The sequence below is a fragment of the Geotrypetes seraphini genome, chromosome 1 (assembly GCF_902459505.1).
Source record: "Geotrypetes seraphini chromosome 1, aGeoSer1.1, whole genome shotgun sequence".
Taxonomy (NCBI): domain Eukaryota; kingdom Metazoa; phylum Chordata; class Amphibia; order Gymnophiona; family Dermophiidae; genus Geotrypetes; species Geotrypetes seraphini.
In genome coordinates this window covers 391,655,296-391,680,162 of record NC_047084.1, presented here as the reverse complement: position 1 = coordinate 391,680,162, position 24,867 = coordinate 391,655,296, and the positions used below count along the sequence as shown (strand labels likewise).

Here is a 24,867-nt window from a genome sequence, read left to right as displayed (position 1 = left end):
CATAGTGCCTTTTTCAGTATTATAAACTAAATATGGAATTCCGGTGGGGTGGGGTGGGGGGGGGCGGGGAGAGATTATTTAGCTTATCTACAGATGAGGCATTATATGTGTTCTCTGCAGTGGGATTGTATTTCACCAGTGGGGAAGGAACATTTTGAGACTATGTGGTTACTATTGAAAACTGTCCCCAGGCCTATTTCGATACTTTATAAGTATTGCAGGGGCAGAAAGGTACCAGTGTTCTCTTTTAGGCTTCACTGGGAGCATGATCTAGGATGCATTTTTACTTCCAGGGATTGGGATAATATATGTGCTGAGTAGGGAAAGCAGCTTTGTGTGCCTTGGTGCAAGAAAATGCTTATAAAGTTCTCTTTAGGTGGTATTATACGTCGGAGAGATTGCACAAGATGTATCCAAAGGTGTTTGGATAATTCGTTTAAAAACGAATTAAAGACTTTCCTTTTTAGAGATGCATTTGCAAGTTAATTTTTAATCTTATTACTTTGCTTATTTTAATTCCCCTTTAATGTCTTATTACCCTTTTGTACTCTCCTTTGATGTTTCTTCTTTACTTTACAAATTGTATTTCATCCCTCCTTACCTTGTGTTAACAATGTTAATTTTTAGTTTTTTAAGTTTATTTATTAATTGTATGGACTGTTGTGTTACCTAATCAATGTAATTTTTTAAAATGTTCACCGCTTAGAAACTTTGTCTAAGGCGGTTAATCAAGTCACCTAATAAACTTGAAACTTGAAACTTGTCTGCTCTTTGCTGGCATTACAATGCTGCCTTAGGCTCCTTCCTCCATTTCTGGTGGGCCTGTCCCAAATTGACATCCTTTTGGAAGGTTGTGGTAGACTTTTTGATTAAACTTCTGGGTAAACTTGTCGGCTTTACGCCACAGAGCTGCCTTTTGGGTCTGTATAATATTTGTTCTACCAAGTGGCAGACACGACTATTGAGATTGGGATTGGCAGCTGCCAAATGCTTGATTGCAGGGTCCTGAAAGTCACCTAATACGCCAGATTTGAGTGCTTGGCGTTTGAGATTATATACTCTGGGGACTATGGAGCTGATGTTTGCTAAGCGGAGGGGATATTATGCTCAATCTTTAGGTACTTGGTCTATGTTTAGTGCTAAGCTGGAACTTTTATGAGAGGAGTCCTGTATGTTTCCTGATCTGGAGAGATTTGTTCTTTTCATTCCATATTTGCATATTCTGATGGGGAGGGGAGATTGGGGAAGGGAACTGGAGAGCCTGCTTTGTTAGCAGACTCTATGGTGGAGAGCAGTTCAAGAGGTGGAGACCTTGTTCTTGTTTTGTCAAAAGTTTTAGCTCATGTATTCTGGTGATTTCTTGTTGACATTGTGTGATTTTTTGGGGTCATACAAGTGTTCTTTGTATATTTTGAAAATTTCAATAAATATTTAAAAATTAAAAAATAAAAGATGTATTCCCAAGTTTCGGCTAAATGTTGGCGATGCCATGTATCCCTGGGCTCCTTTTTGCATATATGGTGGGACTGCCCTGTATTACAGCCATTGTGGAGGGGGGAGGTGAAAAACACTATCCACATTACTGGGTACATCTGTAGGGGTTACACACCTCAAAGTTGCTTGCTTGGTTTCTCTAACATTTGTTCTTCCAAATGGCAAACTAGACTAATACGATTGGGTCTTGCAGAAGCTAAATGCCTTATTGCAACACATTGGAAAAGTAGTTTGGCACCGTCACAGGACGAGTGGGTTTTACGTTTGGTATTGATGGGAAACATGGAAATTTCTGTGGCAAAGCGGAATGGGTATTATGTGTCACACCTGGCAGCTACTATCAGAAAAACTGGAAGCTCTTTAAGAGTTGGGATAGCTTTGTCTCCTGTAGCATTTGAGTCGTCTTTGGGGGGGGGGGGGTATTTCCCTGGCTATGCTTCTCACGATGACTAGGGTGGGTGAGGGGGAAGGAGGTTGGAAGAGATAAATATTTCCAATGGCTCTGCAGTGGTGCGGCTTGTGAGTTAAATCTGTATAGTTTGAGATTATTTGTTCAGTTCTGTATGAAACATGGGAGTCATTTTCTGCTTTTATATTGCTATTCATTCCTATCTGTTCCGATTTGTATTATTTGTGAAATGTTTTGATATGATTCTAACTGGCTGTATGCCATTGGATTTTTGGCTCTACTGTTCTTATACATTAAAATTTAATAAAAATTTAAATTAAATAAATAATGGACATTTCTTAAACTTGCAGAAAGTTTGCTGCTGGCAAGAAAAGTAAAGTAGAATGCTGTGTGATTTCCTTGAGTCAATTGAAGGCAGAATTTAAGGATGGCTTTGAAAGAACTGGTTTGTTTTTCTGTTGCTTTGGTGAACAAGCAATGCCTGTGAAGGACTGTTTGTTGAGAGTAAAAGCAGTGCAGTGATTTGAGAGGCGAGAAGCAGGCCACTATTTTGCTAGAGAAGAAGAGAACTGTGAGTGAACCTTTTATTAGGGAAGCTTTGCCAAGCCTGCTTCAGGGCAGCCTTACAATGTGAATTCCACTGAAATGAAATGAAAGATCAAATGGGATTTTTTTTTTCTTTTGGGCAGGATCTTTATGAGCTTTTCATACAGGTGGTAGATCCCATGTCCTGGGTTTTACACAGTGGTTAAAACCCAGTGGAGTACTTCAGTGATGATATGGCATAAACTGTGAATTTTAAAAGCAGGGCTTGATGTTTGGGTGTTTCTATCAAGCTTGGACAGAGTGTGCTGGTCTGGTGCAGCTGGCTTAGGCCTGACCAAGGCCTGCAGGAGTGCAGGAAGAACTGTGTGGCAAAGAAGAATGTTTTTTGTTGCCTTGGGATGTTTTAGTATTCAGACTGAGGTCTATGAACTGTATTGGAACACATTATCTCAACTTGCCGGAGGGAAAGAAGACCCTATGTTTTGTTTTTGGCTTGTTGAGAGATTTTGGTGAATGTTGAAATACAAAAGTGAAAGAAAAGACTAAAACATTTTTGTGTTTAGTTCTATTAACTCCATAAAATTCTGCTCAGTCAAGGTTTCTGGCTTAGGCAAAGGCTGTTGGACACTAGCAGTGTGCCCACACTCAGTCACAAAGTTCTTTTTTGAGTTTATGTGCTGTGGTTTGTATGCTTTTTTTTGTTATTTCTGTCTGCCTTGGCAATTTTATACTAATTTTGTATGGCTCCTTATAGTATTATGATTTATACTTATGAGTACATAATGTTAGTATTTATTTTATAGTTTGTACTTAGCCCCTGATGCAGCCCTTGTGGCGGAAAAAGAAGGCTGTGTTGGGCTTTTAGAGACTGTTTTACTCAAGTATTTATTTTTTTATCTGCTTCTGGTGAATAAATTCATTTAGTTTTATCAGGCTGGTTTACTCCAGTTTGCTGCTGTTCTGGATCTTGCAGATCGCTTGCCTGTTTGTTTCTTGGAAACTCTGTAATGAGGTCAAAGCTATAATCTGAGCTCATCTAGCACCTTCACAATCAGATATTAACAAAAGTAATATAAAGGTGTTAATTTCTTTAAGATGTAGATAAAATGAAAAGGCTCTAAACTCCCCTAGCTGTTGCAGGTCAATACATGAAAATTTTCAGTTTTATCTATACAAGAAAAAAAACCTCAGTATGTTCTGAAAGTTTATATCTTCAAACATTTCTGACCTCTAAAAAAAAGTATCATTTCTACTAAAGTTGCATGAATAGTTTGAATTTGTCCTTAAACCAGGTGCATTTCTGTCTGCTTTGAGTCTGACTGGATATATGGATTTTCTGAGATCCATTGGGAGAACGAGTGGGATGCTTCTCAGCGGATTTGGGGAAAAGCTGGAGCTGAAAAATATGAAAATGAATCTGGAAAGCTAGCTGCAAATACACTGATTTCAAACACATCCACAATAGATTTCCTTTGGATGCATTGGAGATTTCTGTCATAGATGTGGCTTTTCTTGTGAAAAATGTTAAAGAAATTCACTCAACAAAACAAAGATTTTTTAGGAAACTGATAAATTGAGTGAACCACTTAGTAAAAAAGATTTATACATTCTAAAGCTCTATTTTGTTGGCTCTCTTTAATGCTATCACTGACAAGCTAATGTGGTAAATCTATTCTACAATTAATGGTAATAAATATCAATCAATCTGCTACTCTCCCTTTTTAAAGATGCTTATGAGTAATTCACCATTTGGATATTTTATTATTTTTAACTTACCCACCTCCCCTCCTTGATGTTATTTCCTTTTTTGTTTTGTTTTCTTTAATTAATGGAGTTCTCCCCCTTTCCTCTTGTTTTATATCTGTACTAAGTCATGTTTGTTTTAATATTAATTCCCCCATTTATTTTAATGTACAACGCTTTGAATTCTATGTTTAGTATTTAATCAAAATTTTAATAAACTATGAATGTGAGAGTCACAAAAGCTGTGGGGTATCTAATGACAGATAGGTCTTTCTCCACTTGAATCTAATGAAACTCCATAGTCATTCATCATCATATATGAAGCTAATGCCCAGGTTCTGCACATGCCCCCCAATGTATATTCTACCCATTTATAATAAGATGAACTCCAAGAGCTTTAATGTTGACCATTCTAAAGTGCAGTCAGACACTACATGTTAGCATATCTACTAATGCTATGTGTGAAAAACAGTCTAGAAAACGGCTCTCTTTACAGCTGGGAAAAGAGGCCTACCTCTGGCCAAACAAAACAAATATACTAATAAGGAGTAGTCCTTAGATTCTTCCTTTGAGCAGTCTTATTTGACCCAAATCATAAGGGAAAAGAAACAGAACAGGTTCTGGTATTATTGTGCTGCTACCTGAGGCTGTACCAGGTAATTTCTTTGGTCCTTAACTGAGAAACATTTCTACTTGGCCAGTTGTTCAAAACAAGCTAAAGACTGCTCAAGAGTGCTTTTCTGTTGTCATGGTTCTTATGTCTGTGGTAGGGTATATAAGGGTAGAAAAATTCCTTAATGATTGAGCAAAAAAGTAAGATGAATGGTGTACATTACTAACTTTTGACTGATGCAAAAACTAGGATGGAATAGAAATGCCACCTCTTCTCTTTGGTCCAGAGGCTCTGGGAATACAGTACTCATTCTGAAATAGCAACACTCCCAAGTTGGCAATCCTAGCATTATCCAATGTAGTTTAAAATATTCCTGGCTCAAAGACACTGCAAATAAAACTGCCAAAGTCAGAGAATAGCACAGAAAAGACTCCCGTTGTTATGGCAGCCACCTTCCACTTGTGCAACTATTCGGGTTGTCATGGATGTTACCCTTTGACTATTTTGAGCAGTGGAGGTCCCTCTGGTCGATCCTTCAATATGAGGCCTGGCTGGAGGGTTTTCCATTGTCCATGTTATTTCAGATCTATAAGAACAAAAATATTTCACAAATTTCTGTTAGCCACAATTATTCTTTCCCAGTCTACAACATAGAATTTAGATTCTCTATTCAACATTTTTCCTGAAAACAAATCAAATCATTTAGAAAGTAATCCAAATGGAATTACTGTACAAAAAATGCTTCCTAACATGGTTGTAGAAAAGTCTATGGGCCTCTTTAGTAAGTTTTCAGCTTCTCTAACTTAAGGACATACTGCAGGTGACAAGAATAGGAGTGGCCACAATGGTACAACACTGGGTGTAGCCCATTATTTGGCATTGTTGCTCAGAAGCAACATGTGTCTTCTATGGCTCTTATGGGAGGATCTGCATCTCCAAATGCCTGTTATTTGGCACTTCTGCTCTCGTTCAACATAAAGTTAAGTAGAGCAGGCCGTTTTGTTAAGGTTAGTCTTGGTGTAGTTTTGCTGATAGTTTATTTGAGTTTTAATCATATGGAGCCTAGGTATTTAAGTGATTGTATGGCACCATATGTTCCAATGAAACAATTAAGATCTTCCACAAAGGCAAGTTTGATCCATCTTCAAAAAGTCTTTACTATGAGAATACAAGGAAAAGTATGTTTTCTTGTGCAGGGCCTATGGAGTGGAACAAATTACCTGTGTATTTATGACAGTTGAAAGATCTGCAGGAATTAAAGCAAATGCTAAAAAAACACTTGTTTTTTATCTAAAGATTAGGTTCTTACCTTTGCTAATCTTCTTTCTTGTAAATCCCCCCTTTATTCTGGGACCAGTGGATTCTATATCTCTTTCGGCCAGGAATTGTAGGAAGCCTCAGATGACTGAGGTCTTAACTCCTCCCTCTGATAGCATACCCTGGAGCATGCCCCTTGGATACCAGTCAGTCTTAAAGCAGCCAGGAACATCTACAGAAGATAAACAAGAGAGAGAGGGGAACTCCCCGCCAGACAAATCAATTATGTTCATATCAACATATGTAAAATAGCAACAATGAAAAACGAGAGAACAGGTTATGAAATATTAGAAACCCGAAACAAAAAGTGCTAAAGGAAGACACAGCCTGCACTGTCAGAAGGGGATGCTGAAACTAGAGATACCCCTCCCCCCAAATTTAGTGCTAAATCCAGTCAGATGGCACTCTTATAAAGGCTGGTCCAAAACCGAAATCCAGCTTCAAGGCAGGCAATCAGTGAAACAGACAAATTCCCGGAATAAAGGGAGGATTTACAAGAAAGAGGTCAGTACCTAGGACTAGATTAATTAAACCTTCCGATCCTGTACTGACGATTGCAAAACCAGCAATGGCCAATCCGATCCTGTACCGGCAATCACAAAACCAGCAATGGCCAATGCCCAATCAGGGACTTCCTTAGGCTTCCGAAATTCTCTGGGCTGAAGTGACAGCTACAAGGAAGACCGTCTTGATCGTGAGATCCATCAAGGAAGCCTGCTCCAATGGCTCATAGGACAGGTGACCAGGGAGCAGAGAACCAGATTCCACATCGGACAAAGGAGGTGCAAAGGAGGCCTCAGATGAACCGTACCCCGTAGAAAAAGGACTATATCCGGATGAACCGCCAAGGAGCCTCTCAAGGCAAGAGGGCCCAGAAAGGACAGACCTGCAATTTGAACCTGGAGCGAAGGCACTGCAAGCCTCTTTTTCGTTATGGGAGTTGGTCATAGCTGAGGTCAGTAATTAGTGGTCTTTCAGGGATGTCTCTAGTCACTCTGGGGGGGGGGATTTGTAATTTGTATTTTGGCTGGGGTGTATTTTGAAAACTTTATGAACAACATAATATATTTTCATGCTTTGCTTACTGTACTTGCTTGCTGGGAGGCTCCACTGTTCAAGAGGCTTTCTGGTTCTAGTTTGTATTTTACTTTCAGCTCACCTTGTTTGCTTGCCTTTGGATATGTGCTTGTACTTTTGCTTGTTATGCCTGTTCTTGAATAAAAATCATTTCAAACAACAAAAAAAATCAGGCAATTTCACAGTACCTTCATACAGATCCATATGAAGTGGGTCCTGTGTTCACCCTCCTGTCTTCAAGGCAGTGCCAGAACGCAGCTGAGCTGATGAATCAACCTGCAGTGTCCGTGCTGCGGACCTATCTCTCTCTCCACGGTCTGCAGGTTGGGCTGCACTACGCTTCTCTTTCCCTGCGTCATCACATGCAGGTTGGAAGAGTGGTTGATTCGGAGCTCTTCGTTCTTCCGGAGAAGCTGACTGCCTCGAGGGAAGATTTGGAGTCCTCTGTTTGGCTCCCACTTCCAGCCAAGGACTTTTCTTCTGGAGCCACTGTAGTCCCTCGCTCCACAAAGGTATCCATTGGACCAGATAATCATTTAGCTGACCCGAGTTCAACAGGAAAAACCTGGGTCTTTGCCTTCCTCTTTACCATCTATTCAGGTAAAAATTTTTCCGTATTGTCGAGCGCTTCAGGCACCACTTTGGGTCCTAATTTCAGCTGGTCAAATTTGTTCAAGAGCTTCCAATGAGGAACCGTGTCAAAGGCTTTGCTGAAATCTAAGTAAATTTTTGGTGTTTATTTTTCATTTTTATTTATCATATTTTCAAAATAAACAGCACTTTCATGCATCAGGAAATAAAATTCAATTGCTACCATAATTGAACAAGAAAAGAAATTTTTTTTCAGAATATTCTGATTCAAATTTAAACAATAGAATTCCCTATAAGCCCACAATATAATGAGAGGAAATTTAGGAAAAGAGGCATCAATAAAGCATAAATCAATTACAAAGCAAATCAGGGACCTATACAAAGTTTAAATTATAACTTCCCTTTTCTTCTAACACCTAAGGGGCTCACAATCGAAAGAGAAAAATGTCCAAATACTGGCCTAAGTCAGCACTTGGCCGAACATTTCCCAAAAACGTCCAAGTGCCAATAATAAAAACGGGTTTTGGACGTATTTCTAAACGACCTAGGCCTTCATAGTGCCGCTGAATGACCAAAGCTAAATGGGGCATTTAGGGAGGAGTGTTGAGGCCGGGAGTTGGGTGGGACGTGGGCTGGCTTACACTTAGTCGTACAGCATGTATAACCGAAAGTTATACAGCCCAGGATCGATGGAACTTGGACATTGTGACTTAGACCATCTAAAACATGGTCTAAGTCACAAAAACCCACCTAAAGTGACCAGATAAGCACTGCAAACACATAAAACAGACCCCCCACACACTACCCCAGTGATCACTGACCCCCCATAAAAATATTAATCACAACTTTAAAATTCAGCCTCCAGACCATCATCACCTGGCAGCCTGGCATAGGAAAGCCTAGTCGTCTAGCACAGAGGCGGCTTAAGCCATCTTGAGGGTGGGTTAGGGTCTCATGGAGAGGAGGACCCATGCCCATAAGCCCCTATAATCATTGCATTGATACTTAAACATATGCACTCCCCTAAACACCCCCAAAACCTTTTTTTACAGGCATATAAGTGGCTCCTGCAGCCATAAGGGCTATTAGGGTAGTAGATAAGTGGGTTTAGGGGATTCAGGAGGTGTTTTGGGGGGGCTCACCATGACCTATAAGAGAGCTGTAGTGAGGAGAAGACATGGCATCCTTTTTGTGAAGGATATAGCAGTGTCCTGTAAGGTACCCCACTATTTAAGTGTCAAGTCTGGGTGTTCAGTCCATCACTTTGCAGACCCCTTCTACGTCCAACAGGGCTTGTTCTAGGTGTTTTGGACTTGGATGAAAAGTTGGACGGAAATGTGGTATAAAGATGGACGCTTTAGCGACTTGGATGATCAGATCTGCAGGATGTACAATTAGACGATTTTCGAAAGAAAAAAATTTTGGACATATTTTGTGAAAATGTGTCTTAGGCTGTTTTTTATTTTGGACGACTTGCGAGTTGGACGCAAACAGACTTAGACGTCCCTTTCAATTATGCCCCTCCATGTGTCTACATCCAATTCCCTCACATCCTCCCTTGGCACTGTTACTACACGTTTATTTTCCAAAAAAGTTTTTAGCTGTTTCAGGTCATAGAAAAGGTATCTATTCATTTCAAAAAATAATTAAACATTTACATGGAAAACGCAAATGAAAAGACACCCCTATAGATAACACCTGGGGCGAAGTAGCAAAAACTGTTTTCTTTTTTTTTGTGTGTCAACTCACACATCAAGAAAAATCCATACCTTCCCTCCCATAAACAGCTTATTCTGATTTCTAAAATATTGTTGTAACACCCAGTCCTTATTAGACTCAAAGACAAAAGACACTAAAAGGGTAGATCTTCCACACTCTTCTTCCATTGATGTTTCCAGGAATTGTGTTAAGTTCAGACTATCCATAAATAGTTACTCTTGTCTCAAAGGTTGTCGCTTCTTCGTTGGCAAAAAATATGGTCTGGAAAGGGGTGGGAAGGCTTTCTTACGAACCCCTAGAGTTTCCCACAGGTATGTCCTGAGTACCTCAATAGGGGCAATCCTCTTAGACTGTGGAAAATTTACAAAACAGAGGTTTAGCCTCCGTGCATGATTTTCTAACTTCTCCACTTTGTTCTTTAGCCCCTCATATCCCTTTCTAGACACTAAGGAATTGGTTTTCAAAACTTTTAGATCTTGTTGTACCTCTCCCATACTACTTTCCTGTTCAAAGTTCTTTGCCTCTTGAGTGACTAGGTGTGACTTACATTCTTGTAGGGAAACATTCACCATTAATTTATTTCCAAGAAACAGTTTCTCCAATCGGGCAACTGCATCCCAGATGGAATCTAGGGTTACATGGGCAGGTCTTATCATGGGGTAGAAGGTGAGCTCACCATTTCCCTGCTGTTTCCGTCATTCTTCCTCAGAAGAATCCACAGGTCCTTGCCCTCCTGTTACTCCAGAAATAGCAAAATCTCTGGAGACAAACTCTGGAAAGCTTCCTGCCACGGTTGCTCTACCTTCAGCTCCTCTTTCCTGGCCCCAGTCGTCCCCTCCGTTCGATGTCTCGTCAGCCTCACCGCTGACCAGCTCAATCAATGACTCTGGATACCTCTCCAAGCCTGGATGGGTGGGCGGAATCCTTTCCTCCAGGCTGAGAGTCGTATTCAGCCCTGGCAAAGCTGCCTCACTGCTAGCGCCGGTACTGGAAGGTCGCGCAGAGCGAACCATAAATTTCTTGATGGATGACACGGGGAGAGCAGAAGACCCCGAAGGGTAAGTTCTCACTTTCCCCTTTCTTTTCCCCATCTTGTAACAAAGGCAATTATAAACAGGCAGAAAACTTTTTTTCTCCGGAACTCTGAACTGCACGTCTGCCTAGATCGCCATCTTAGTTTCCTCCCAAAATCTAAGTAAACTACATCTAGCGCACTTCCTCGATCTAATTCTCTGGTCATCCAGTCAAAGAATTCAATCAGATTTGTTTGGCACAATTTACCTTTAGTAAAGTCATGTTGTCTCGGATCCTGTAACCCATTAGATTCTTTGAATTTCACTATCCTTTCCTTCATCAACACTTCCATTATTTTTTCAATAAATGAAGTGAGGCTTACTGGCCTAAAGTTTTCCGCTTCATCTCTATAGTTTCCCACTTCTTCACCACATCTGCTCTTCTCCAATCCCATGGAACCATTCCTGTTTCCAGGGATTTAATGAACAAATTTTTAACTAAACATTGGATAAAGATGAGCCGGTTATATAGTATATCTAGATTTTCAGAAAGCTTTTGACAAAGTTGCTCATTAGAGGCTTCTGAGAAAATTAAAAAGTCATGGGATAGGAGACAAAGTTCAGTCGTGAATTAGGAATTAGTTAAAAGGCATGCAGATTGTGAAAAATTGCAGGCGGACCTTAGGAAATTGAAAGACTGGGCATCCAAATGGCAGATGAAATTTAATGTGGACAAATGCAAATTGATGCACATTGGGAAGAATAACCCAAATCATAGTTACCAGATACTAGGGTCCACTTTGGGGGTTAGTACTGAAGAAAAAGATCTGGGTGTCACCAATACAATGAAACCTTCTGTCCAATGTGGTGGTGGTGGCCAAAAAAGCAAACAAGATGCTAGGAATGATTAAAAAGGGATGGCTAACAAGACTAAGAATGTTATAATGCCTCTGTATCGCTTTATGGTGCGACCTCACCTGGAATATTGCATTCAATTCTGGTCGCCTTATCTCAAGAAAGATATAACAGAACTAGAAAAGGTTCAAAGAAGAGCGACTCCTGTCAGATGAGGCATGACTAAAAAGGAAAGTGCTCTTCATCCTGGAAAAGATATGGCTGAGGGGAGATAAGATTGAAATTTACAAAATACTGAGTGGTGTAGAATGGGTAAAAGTGGATTGATTTTTACAAAGACTAGGGGGACACTCAATGAAGTTACAGGGAAATACCATTAAAACCAATAGGAGGAAATATTTTTTCACTCAGAGAATATTTAAGCTCTGGAACGCATTGCCAGAGGTTGTGGAAAGAGTGATTAACATAGCTGGTTTTAAGAAAGGTTTGGACAAAATCCTGAAGAAAAAGTCCAGATCTGAGTCAGATCTGAGGGAAGCCACTGCTGACCCTGGATTAGTAGCATGGAATGATGCTACTATTTGGATTTTTGCCAGATACTAGTGATCTGGATTGGTCACTGTGAGGATGGGCTACTAGATTATTGGTCTTATCAAGTAGGGCTATTCTTACGTTCTTCTGCATCCTCTCTTGCCCTCCCAATAATGCCCCTCTCTCTTGCCTTCCTCTTGCCCAACCCCTGAATGTGTAAGTAGGCCCCCCCTGGGCCAGCCTGCATACCTGTTGATCCACCATGGGTCTTTCAGGACAAAAGCGCAGCTCCCTTGCTGCTTCCTTCCCATGGCTGCCTTTTAAACACTGAGGAGGGAGTGGAAAACATGAAAAAGGATCTACAAAAGTTAGAGGAATGGTCTAATATCTGGCAACTAAAATTCAATGCAAAGAAATGCTGAGTAATGCATTTGGGGATTATTAATCGGAAGGAACCGTATATGCTGGGAGGTGAAAGGCTGATATGCACAGATGGGGAGAGGGACCTTGGGGTGATAGTGTCCAAAGATCTAAAGGTGAAAAAAACTGTGTGCTAAGGCGGTGGCTGCTTCCAGGATGCTGGGTTGTATAAAGAGAGGCGTAACCAGTAGAAGAACGAAGGTGTTGATGCCCCTGTATAGGTCATTGGTGAGACTCCATTTGGAGTATTGTGTTCAGTTTTGGATACTGTATCTGGTGAAGGACACAAAAAGGCTTGAAGCAGTCCAGAGGAGGGCAACGAAAATGATAGGAGGTTTGCGACAAAAGATGTATGAGGAGAGACTGGAAGCCCTGAATATGTATACCTTAGAGGAAAGAAGGGACAGGAGGAGATATAATTCAGTCATTCAAATACTTGAAAGGTATTAACGTAGAACAAAATCTTTTCCAGAGAAAGGAAAATGGTAAAACCAGATGACATAATTTGAGGTTGAGGGGTGGGAGATTCAAGAGCAAAAAGGAAATTCTTCTTTACGGAGAGGGTGGTGGATGCCTGGAATGCGCTCCCGAGATAGGTGATGGAGATGAAAATGGTGACAGAGTTCAAAAAAGTGTGTGATGAACACAGAGGATCTAGAATCAGAAAATAATAGTAAATATTGAAGAACTAAGGTCAGTACTGCACAGACTTGCATGGTCTGTGTTTGTACATGGCCGTTTGGTGGAGGATGGGCTGAGGAGGGCTTCAATGGCTGGGAGGGTGTAGATGGACTGGAGTGAGCTTTGACAGAGACTTAAAAGGGGAGGGGCCAACGGAGCAGAGTTGATCTGAGCAGGAGAAAAGCAGCTACAGAGAGAGGCAGAGGGAGAGAGAAGCCAAAGGGGGAAAAAAGCAGATAAAAGAGCAGGAGAGAGAAGCAGAGGCAGGAGACCAAGAGGGGAATCGGTGAGAGTTAGCTCCACCTCCCCCGACGTCCACCACCCAAGCTCAGCCTTAAAAGGGGAGGGGCCAACGGAGCAGAGTTGATCTGAGCAGGAGAGAGCAGGATAAAAGTAGCTACAGAGAGAGGCAGAGGAAGAGAGAAGCCAAAGGGGGAAAAAAGCAGATAAAAGAGCAGGCGCAACCATAGCAGACCCAGAAGGCATCCGCAGCAGACCAGCAAGCAGACAGCAATGGAAGCAGCAGATGGAAACAAGATGTTGAGCTACCCAGTTTTCTGCATCGTCTGCCATATGTATGACTACCTCCCCTCTGGGAGGCGGTCTTACGTATGCGCCCGATGTGGAGAACTGGAGAGCCTGAAGAGACAAGTCAGACTCCTGGAGGCCAGAATATTGGAACTGGAGGCACTTCAAGCAGGGGAGGAGGAAGACAGAGATGCAGAGAACGTCCAGACAGAGGAAGCAGAGAACAAGACAAAAGAGGAAGAAATCCGAGAGCTGGAGAAGTTCATAGAGGAGGCATACAGGGAGGCCGTGGAAAATCACCATCAACAGTGGAACTGCCAAAAGACACCAACAGAGAGTGTGAACCACCCGACAGACAACCACCAGGAAGAAATGGGTGATACAGTAGCGAGAACGAAGGATACGGACCTGCAGCAGGAGAGATGGACATACACCAGGGACACGGACCTGAGGCTGGAGAAGATAGAGAGGACAGCAATCATCGTGGGCGATTCCATCATCAGACAAGTTGACAGCCACATAGCGGGAGGAAGACTTGATCGGCTGGTGACCTGCCTACCAGGAGCCAAGGTAGAAGAAATAGTGAGCCGCATCGACAGGATCCTCAACAGTGTGGAAGAAGAAGATATGGCGGTGGTGATCCATGTGGCAACGAACAACGTGAGCAATAGGAGCTACAACAGGGAAGTACTGAAGGACCAGTTCCGGATGCTAGGAAGGAAGCTGAAGACCAGAACGCAGAGGATAGCATTCTCGGAGATCCTTCAGGTACCCAGGGCAGATGAGAAGAGGCAGATAGAGCTGCAAGCAGTCAACGCGTGGATGCGGCGCTGGTGTGAGGAAGAAGGATTCCACTTTGTGCGCAACTGGACAACGTTCTGGGGGAAGAGCAAGCTCTACAGGAAGGATGAACTCCACCTCAGCAGAGACGGAACGAGGCTACTTGTAAGCAACATCAAGAGAGAAGTGGACAAGTTTTTAAATTAGGAAGAAGGGGAAAGCCGACAGTCGACAGAGAGAGAGAGTCGATGGTTCGGGAACCGGTATACCCAGAGGATACCCTGCAAGAAGATAGAGGGAAAGACTCACCGGATTACAGGCAAGAGAGATCGAAAAGGATATAAGAGGGAAGGAAATGCAAGAAAGGAAAAAGCTGCAAACTCAAGTGTATGTACACAAACGCAAGTAGCCTTACAAATAAGATGGGTGAATTAGAAGCCATAGCACAAAAAGATAACGTTGACATCATAGGCATCACGGAAACATGGTGGACTGAGGAAAACGTCAGGGACACTGTGCTACTGGGATACAAACTATACCGCAGAGACAGAGTGGCTCAAAAAGGTGGGTGCGTTGCCATATACGTCAAAGAGGAAATTGAATCTGCTGGAGAGAACACGCCACAACTGGGTCAAAATTCCAGGAACAAATGGCCTGGAAACGAAGATCGGCATCTACTACCGACCCCCAGGGCAGTCCAAAGAAACTGATGGAGAAATGACAGACAAGATTAAACGCAACTACAAGGGAAGCAACACAGTTATCATGGGTGACTTCAACTATCCGGGAATAGACTGGAACCTAGGCACCTCAGGCTGCATTAGAGAGACCAAGTTATTGGATGCTGTAGGCGATTGCTTCCTGGAACAACTTGTCAAGGAAAATACTAGAGGAAATGCAATTCTGGACTTAATTCTAAAAGGCCTGCGAGGACCAGCACAAGATGTAGAAGTAGAAGGAACGCTGGGAAGCAGTGATCACAATATGATCCGCTTTGATCCGGACGCAAGTGAGAAACATCGGTCCAAAACGACAGCCATGGCACTGAACTTCCGAAAAGGGAATTACGAAGGGATGAGACTCATGGTAAGGAAGAAGATTAAGAAGAGGATAAGCAATGTAAAAACATTAGAGCAAGCTTGGTCCCTTTTTAAGGACACAGTCACTGAGGCGCAAAATCTATATATACCGCGTATCAACAAGAGATCCAAGAGGAAAAAGAACAAAGAACCGGCGTGGCTCACTGTAGAGGTGAAGGAAGCGATCAGAGACAAGAAAACTTCATTTAAGGAATGGAAAAGGTCAAAAACGGATAAAAACTGGAACAAGCACAAACAACATCAACGCAGGTGCCATAAGGCGGTAAAAGGGGCCAAAAGAGACTACGAGGAAAAAATAGCCAAGGAGGTGAAGAACTTCAAGCCGTTCTTTCGATATATTAAGGGGAAATGACCCGCAAAGGAAATGGTGGGACCGTTGGATGACCATGGAATAAAGAGAGCGCTAAAGGAGGACAAAGCAATCGCTGACAAACTGAACACATTTTTGCATCTGTATTTACCGAAGATGTACACAGCATACCGGAACCCATCAGGCTATATGCTGGAAACGAAGACGGAAAGCTGACAGGTTTGACGGTCAGTCTAGAGGAGGTATGTAGGCAGATTGATAGGCTTAAGAGCGATAAATCCCCGGGACTGGATGGCATTCATCTGAGGGTCATCAAGGAACTGAAAGGGACCATAGCTGAACTGCTTCAACTAATAGCCAATCTGTCGATCAAATCGGGAAAGGTTCCGGAAGCCTGGAGGGTGGCGAATGTTACACTGATCTTCAAGAAAGGTTCGAGGGGAGATCTGGGGAACTACAGACTGGTGAGTCTGACCTTGGTACCGGGAAAGATGGTAGAGTCACTGATAAAGGACAGCATCATTGATCACCTTGATGGACATGGGCTGATGACGACCAGTCAGCATGGTTTTAGCAAAGGCAGATCGTCTTTGACGAACTTGCTGCACTTCTTTGAGGGAGTAAACAGACAGATAGACAAGGGTGATCTGGTTGACATTGAATATCTGGATTTTCAGAAGGCGTTCAACAAGGTTCCACATGAAATACTACTTCGGAAAATTGCAAGCCATGGAACACGTGGATTAAAAACTGGCTGGAGCATAGGAAACAGAGTGGGGTTAAATGGACAATACTTGGACTGGAAGAGCGTCACCAGTGGGGTGCCGCAGGGCTCGGTGCTTGGACCAGTGCTCTTTAACATCTTTTTTAAATGATCTGGACATAGGTACGACGAGCGAGGTGATTAAATTTGCTGATGATACGAAGTTATTCAGAGTAGTAAAGACGCAGGGGGATTGCGAAGATCTGCAACGTGACATAATCAAGCTCGAGGAATGGGCATCGACATGGCAGATGAGGTTCAATGTGGATAAGTGTAAAATGATGCATGTCGGTAACAAAAATCTCATGCACAAATACAGGATGTCCGGGGCGGTACTTGGAGAGACCTCCCAGGAAAGGGACTTGGGAGTTCTGATTGACAAGTTGATGAAGCCATTCACACAATGTGCGGCGGCAGCAAAAAGGGCAAACAGAATGCTAGGAATGATAAAGAAGGGGATCACGAACAGATCAGAGAAGATTATCATGCCACTGTACCGGGCCATGGTTCGCCCTCACCTGAAGTACTGCGTCCAGCACTGGTCGCAGTACATGAAGAAGGACACGGTACTACTCGAAAGGGTCCAGAGAAGAGCGACTAAGATGGTTAAGGGGCTGGAGGAGCTGCCGTACAGTGAAAGATTAGAGAAACTGGGCATCTTCTCCCTCGAACAGAGGAGATTGAGAGGGGACATGATCGAAACATTCAAGGTACTGAAGGGGATAGACTTAGTAGATAAGGACAGGTTGTTCACCCTCTCCAAGGTAGGGAGAACACGAGGGCACTCTCTGAAGTTGAAGGGGCATAGATTCCGTACAAACGTAAGGAAGTTCTTCTTCACCCAGAGAGTAGTGGAAAGCTGGAATGCTCTTTCAGAGGCTGTTATAGGGGAAAACACCCTCCAAGGATTCAAGACAAAGTTAGACAAGTTTCTGCTGAACAAGAACATGCGCTGGTAGGGCTAGTCTCAGTAAGGGGGTTGGTCTTAGACCAGAGGCCGCCGCGTGAATGGACTACTGGACATGATGGACCACTGGTCTGACTCAGCAGTGGCAATTCTTATGTTCTTAAGTTAAAATGGATGCTGCAACCTCTGGCGGTACTTTTTGTAGTACCCCAAGTATCTGTAAGAGGCCAGAGCAGCCATTTTGAAGAGCAGCTGCAAGGGGGCAAGAGTGAGGGGACTTTGCTCCGGCCCTCAAAGACCACTGCTGGATCACCAGGTATGCAGGTAGGCCGGGGAGGGGGGGCAACATACAGGGAGGGGGTAAGGCAGGGTTTTTGTCACAAACATGGGGGAGGAGAGAGGGGGCATTGTTGGGAGGGCAGAAGGGGATATAGGAGATTTAAAAAACCAAAACAACTACTTTTGCGGGCTCTGGCCAGTCACATTCAGCTGGGGCCTATTTAATTCTTATGTGGCCCCAGCTGAATATCAGCTGGGCATGCATAAGCTCCAGGCAAACAGGCCACACAGAATTATTTCCCGATTTAGTGCGGGTGCCTGGACATGGCCCAGCAATGAATATCAGGGCATAATTTAGCTGGTGACGAGCAGCATTTTTAAAAAATGCTGACCGCCGCTGGCTGAATATCAGAGGGATATGTGGTGAAATTCAGCTGCACTCCATCTAACAATGTTCAAATTGGAAATTCAAGAATAGCAGGAATAACGTTAAACAAATAAATTATTTGTTGACACTTAAACTGAATATCGGTATAACTTTAGTCTGATACTGTAATTTCTCATTTAAAGTTGTGTGTTAGCTATTAAGCTGAATATTGACCTTGTTTTCATTCCCACCCCTCTCTGTCTCCTTATATGCATTTACACATGCATGTACACACAAGGCTATATCTATATTTACTTCTTTTTGTAGTCCAGAAGCTTGTTGTGCTGAACAATGCAGTCTTCTATATTTGACACCTGCTGCAATATGCTCTTTCCTGACTTCCCTTGAAAAATAAGGTTCTCCTGCACCAGTCCCTTGGTTTGGTCAAGAAGAGTAATCCCATAATCATGACAGGATTGGATCCTGTTTTTGGTTATCTGAAATAAAAAAATAAATAAATACTTGAGAGAAGGTGAATATACTTATCTGAAAGACTTACTTAAATCATTCCTTTGATTATATTGTTTTATTCTTGCCTCCCATTCCCTCACAACTGCATCAATATAAAACAGAAAACTGCCCTCCCCCCATGCAAGAACCACTACCCATGTTTACTAGGTTTCCCGTAAACCTCTTGAGACAGAAAAAAAGATTCCAGGAAGAGCATGCGCTCATGCCTATTCCTCCTTTGGTGAAACCTATATCTAGGAATCTATCTCAGTACTAACTCTACTGTACTCTATCAGACTAATGTAGTGTGTCACCTGGACAACATAGGTAATTTGTTTGCCGCTTGGCAGGGTCTCTTTGTAAAAATGATTATGTTGCCCAAATTATTATATCCGTTACAAACTATGCCCCTTTGGCTGTCCTGCAGAGGTAAGATGAGGTTTGCTCCCTGATTACTCGATATCTTTGGAGGGCTAAAGCATCCGGGAAATTACAGACTGGTAAGCCTCACTTCAGTACCAGGCAAAATGGTGCAAACAATTATAAAAAATAAAATTGTGGAACACATAGACAAACATCCGCTATAATAAAATCCTTAGTGCACTTGCGCACTTCAAACTCTGTCCATGCCTCCACATGCACAATACACTGCCAAGCAGGGAAGCGCTGGGGAAGCCAAAACTATGCGATCCTAAAAGCCTTTTCACAGGCGAACAGACAACCCGGAAAAGTCTGTCTTCAGCTCCGTCCTTCCCCTCGTTTACCCGCATGAGAAAGAGGGCACAAAAATAAGGCGGACGGTTTCTACCAGTCTTCCCCCCCCTGAGGTCCTGAGGCCCACTCCGGGGCTACGTTGTCCCACAAAACCTCTTCAGCTCCCCCAGAAGTGGCCTGTGAGGAGCTGCGCCTGGCTCTACGCTTACCTATCCTGCACAGCAGCCACAGCTGCCCCGCACCACTAGCTCAGCACATCTTTCCCGTTCCCGGCCGCCTTCACCAAACATTCACCAAACATAAAAGCATCTCAGAACACGATATCAACATCGGCGTCAGCGGCAATGGCTTAAATCTGCAGCGGAGGCTAGAGGGCCAGGGAGAGAGACAAAGACAGGCAGGGGGCCACGGAGAGAGACAGAAAGACAGGCAGGAAGGCAGGAGGCCACGGAGAGAGACAGAAAGGTAGGCAGGCATGGGGCTACGGAGAGAGACAGGTAGGCGGCCACGGAGAGAGACAGAAAGACAGGCAGGAAGGCAGGGGGCCATGGAGAGAGACAGAAAGGCAGGCAGGGGGCCATGGAGAGACAGAAAGACAGGCAGGGGGCCATGGAGAGAGAAAGAAAGAAAGATAGACAGGGGGCCATGGAGAGAGACAGAAATAAAGACAGATAGGGGGCCATGGAGAGAAACAGAAAGGCCTCAGCGCTCCATTATGCTCAAAGTCTACATATCTATTCTAGCACCCGTTAATGTAACGGGCTTAAACACTAATGATTTAATAAGACAAAGTTAGCACAGGTTCAGCCGAGGGAGATCTTGCCTCATCAATTTGCTTGACTTCTTTGAAGGTGTGAATACACATGTGGAAAAAGCTTTTGAAAAAGGTCCTTGAAACGAACAGGGTCCATTTCTTGGTCCCGAAACCACCCTGCACACACCCTGTCACCTGTTCAGATATCTGGAGGCAATTCCCTTAGGAAGGAAGGATTCACAGAAGTCCCAAAGAAATTGCCTGTACTTTATTAGTTTACATCCATTTTTATACTTTTTTACAAGGTCAGTGGTAACCAACACAAGAAAAGGGGGTTGGACAAGAAATGGGGGGTGGGTGGGTGAGCAGGATATGTGCTTCATTGTCTAAATCTAAAGGTGCTAAAGCTTCCCTTATCTCTCTCAACCGGTACATAACAGTGGGGGGGGGGGGGGTCGAACCTCCATTGTCTCAGGCAGCTAACTTCATTAACAAGATTAAGTGTCCTTGTCTTAGAACATCAACAGAATAAACACAAACACTGTCTGTGTTTGAGCCCCCCCAGCACAGACAGATACAGAAGACTTATAAGATATATGTGTCCTTTCAGTCCTCATCAGAGGCTCCTGAAAAAATTAAAGAGTCATAGGATAGTTAGCAAACTTCAGTTGTGGATATGTTCAGTTGTCTTTTTAGGAAGGACAGAGGTGGTCAAAAAGGTGGAGGAGTAGCTCTCTATGTAAAGATCAATATTCAAGCGACTAAAATGCAAGGGACCTGGGGAGAGGAAGAAACGATATGGATTGCTCTGAAAAGAGAAGATGGAACTTCTATCTACGTGGGTGAAGTCTACAGACCTCCGACTCAATCGCAGCAAATTGATAAGGATCTGATTGTGGATATCCAAAAGTTTGGAAGGAAAGAGGAGGTGCTGCAGTTGGGAGATTTCAACCTGCCAGATGCGGACTGGAATGTTCCGTCTGCGGAATCGGAAAGAAGTAGGGAGATTGTGGATGCCTTTCAAGAGGCTCTGCTCAGACAAATGGTGACGGAACCCACGATGGAAAAAGCGATATTGGATCTGGTCCTCACAAATGGAGATAGTATCTCTAATATTTGAGTGGGTGCTCACTTGGGAAGTAGCGATTATCAAACGGTTTGGTTTGATATAACGGCTAAAGTGGAGAGTGGCCGCATGATACTTAAAGTCCTAGATTTCAAATGTACGGACTTTAATGCAATGGGAGAGTACCTGAAGAAAGAGCTGTTAGGATGGGAGGACATAAGAGAAGTGGAAAGACAGTGGTCTAAGCTGAAAGGAGCGATAAAAATGGCTACGGACCTTTATGTGAAGAAAATAAATAAAAACAAGAGAAAAAGGAAGCCGATATGGTTCTCCAAACTAGTGGTGGAGAAAATAAAGGCGAAAGAGTTGGCGTTCGTAAAATATAAAAAAAAAACCCCAAGAAGAGGAGTACAGAAAGGACTACAGGGTGAAACTGAAAGAAGCCAAGAGAGAGATACGTCTGGCGAAAGCACAGGCGGAAGAACAAATGGCTAAAAATGTAAAAAAGGGAGACAAAATTTTTTTCAGATATATTAGTGAAAGGAGGAAGATGAAAAATAGAATTGCTAAATTAAAAAATGCTGGGGACCGATATGTGGAGAGTGATGAGGAAAAAGCAAATGTGCTAAACAAATACTTCTGTTCTGTGTTCACAAAAGAAAATCCTGGAGAAGGACCGAGATTGTCTGGAAAAGTTTCACGAGAAAATGGAGTAGATCTTGCACCGTTCACGGAGGAGAGTGTTTATGAGCAACTTGAAAAACTGAAGGTGGACAAAGCGATGGGACCAGACGGGATCCATCCCAGAATACTAAGGGAGCTCAGAGAGGTTCTGGCGAGTCTTATTAAAGACTTGTTCAACAAATCTCTGGAGACAGGAGTGGTTCCTGGAGATTGGAAGAGAGCGGATGTGGTCCCTATTCACCAAAGTGGTCACAGGGATGAAGCAGGAAACTACAGGCCAGTGAGCCTCACTTCGGTTGTTGGAAAAATAATGGATGTGTTGCTGAAAGAAAGGATAGTGTACTTCCTTGAATCTAATGGGTTACAGGATCCGAGGCAACATGGCTTTACAAAAGGTAAATCGTGCCAAATGAACCTGATTGAATTTTTTGATTGGATGACCAGAGAGCTGGATTAAGGACATATGCTAGATGTAATTTACTTAGATTTCACCAAAGCCTTTGATACGGTTCCTCATAGGAGGCTGCTGAACAAACTTGAAGGGCTGAAGTTAGGACCCAAAATGGTGAACTGGGTTAGAAACTGGCTGTTGGACAGACGCCAGAGGGTGGTGGTTAATGGAAGTCGCTCGGAGGAAGGAAAGGTGAGTAGTGGAGTTCCTCAGGGTTCGGTGCTGGGGCCGATCCTGTTCAATATGTTTGTGAGTGACATTGCTGAAGGGTTAGAAGGAAAAGTGTGCCTTTTTGCAGATGATACCAAGATTTGTAACAGAGTAGACACCAAAGCGGGAGTGGAAAAAACGAAAAAGGATCTGCAAAAGTTAGCGGGGGTCTAATGCCTGGCAACTAAAATTCAATGCAGAGTAATGCATTTGGGGATTAATAATCGGAAGGAACAGTATATGCTGGGAGGTGAGAAGCTGATATACACGGATGGGGAGAGGGACCTTGGGGTGATAGTGTCCAAAGATCTAAAGATGAAAAAACAGTGTGACAAGGCGGTGGCTGCTGCCAGAAGGATGCTGGGCTGTTTAAAGAGAGGTGTAGCCAGTAGAAGGAAGAAGGTGTTGATGCCCCTGTACAGGTCATTGGTGAGGCCCCACTTGGAGTATTGTGTTCAGTTTTGGAGACCGTATTTGTCGACGGATGTAAGAAGACTTGAAGCGGTCCAGAGGAGGGTGACGAAAATGATAGGAGGCTTGCGCCAGAAGACATATGAGGAGAGACTGAAAGCCCTGAATATGTATACCCTAGAGCAGGGGTGCCCAACGCGTCGATCGCGATCGACCGGTAGTTCAGGAAGGCAACTTGAGTCGATCCCAGAGCCCATCCCGGGCTCTGAGATAGACTCGTGTTGCCGTCCCGATCTACCGGGCCTATCAGCCTTCCTCTCCCCGACGTCAAAGACGCCGAGCATTAGGCTGTTTTTGTCATTTCGGGGTGGGGGGGGGGGGGGGCGTGGTGGCGTGGCGACAGCAGCAGCAGCAGCCTGAAAAAGAGAAATCATCCTGTCCGGGGTCGGTGTCATGCTCCGGAGCTTCTACAGCCTTCCTATCTCCCTCTCCCTTCTACCTGCTTCCGGCCACACCCCCTGCTCCGCGGCTCTCTTCGGCAACTCAGCAGCAGCGATCGACACAAGCTTCTGACGTCGGGGCCTACCCTCTGCGAGTCCCGCTTGTTTCAACTCCTTTTATCACAAAGGCGGGACTCGTAGAGGGAAGGCCTCGATGTCGGCAACTTGTTTTATCACCGCTGCTGACGAGTTGCTTAAGAGAGCCGCGGAGCAGGGTTTTTTTGCCAGGTGCAGGTAGAAGGGAGAGGGCCAGATGCAGGACTCGTGGGTGAGGGAGCAGAAGAGAGAGAGAAAGAGAGGGGAGGGAAACAAAAGGAAATATTTCATACTGGGTTGGGCCGGAGTGGAGGGAGGGTGGAAAGATTCTGGCTACAGGGTGCATTAACAAAGGAAAAGGGGGGAAAGCTGAAAATGGAGATAGTGACACAAAGAAGAGAAAGAGTAAGCAGGACCTACTGAATAAGGATAGAGATACAGAGGGGACATGAAGAGGAGGTGAAATAGAGACATAGAAGTAATGCTGAAAAAGTGCGTGTGGGGGGAGATAAAGACATTGAAAGGGCAAATGGTGAACATGGGATAAAGACAAGGACAGAGACAAATGAAGATTCTGAAAAAGTGGTGAGATAGGGATATAGGTGAGATGGACACAAAGAAGGGTGATGCTGGAAAATAGGTGGAATGGTAATTCTGACAGACACAGAAGGGAAATGCTGGATCAAGGAGAGATGGGGCTCAGGCTGGATGGAATGAGGAGAAATGCCTTGTTGGCCCGGAACTTCCTCTCCTATGTCAGAATTGACATCAGGGAGCAGAATGCTGGTCAGCGCGACGCTTCTGCAGGGAAAGCTTGGGACGGCGGTGGCTTGGGGGCTGTTCCCCGATGGTGGTGGCAGCAAACCGAGTGGCTTGGGGGAGGGCACGGAGAAAGAAAGAAAGGGGGCAGACAAGGAGACAGAAAGAAAGGGGAACAGGGAGACAGAAAGAAAAAGTTGGAGGAGAGAATGAGGTCTGGAGGAGAGGAAACATACAGGAGGCTGAAAGAAAGGAAGAAAGATTGGAGCACAGTCAGAAGAAGAAAGTGCAACCAGAGACTCATGAAATCACCAAACAGCAAAGGTAGGAAAAATGATTTTATTTTCAATTTAGTGATCAAAATGTGTCGGTTTTGAGAATTTATATCTGCTGTCTATATTTTGCACTATGGCTCCCTTTTACTAAACCACAATATCGTTTTTTAGCGCAAGGAGCCTATGAGCATTGAGAGCAGCATGAGGCATTCAGCGTAACTCCTTGTGCTAAAACCTACTATTGTGGTTTAGTAAAAAGGGAGGGGATGTATTTGTCTATTTTTGTATTTTGTTACTGAGGTGACCTCTTTGAAAAAACCCGGAATATGAATAATTAACATTTTCTCTGCCTTTCAGTGTGCTTTGTGTTTTTTTTAAATTTTATTGTTGGTAGATCATTTTGACTTAGTCATTATAAAAGTAGCTCGCAAGCCCATAAAGTGTGGGCACCCCT

At 43.6% G+C, this 24,867-nt stretch overlaps 1 protein-coding gene across 3 annotated transcripts in view; it reads right to left on the bottom strand.

The window, feature by feature from the left end:
• Positions 1–4,349: 4,349 nt before the first annotated feature.
• FBXO10 (F-box protein 10) overlaps positions 4,350–24,867 on the bottom strand; it is a 302,591-nt gene continuing 282,073 nt past the window's right edge. For all 3 annotated transcript variants that reach the window (XM_033917276.1, XM_033917274.1, XM_033917277.1), the window contains 2 exons: positions 18,359–18,540; positions 4,350–5,391 (listed from right to left, as the gene is read on the bottom strand). In XM_033917276.1, coding sequence (XP_033773167.1) covers positions 5,214–5,391; positions 18,359–18,540 — 360 coding nt within the window. In that variant the 3' untranslated portion in view covers positions 4,350–5,213. The remainder of the gene's footprint in view (positions 5,392–18,358; positions 18,541–24,867) is intronic.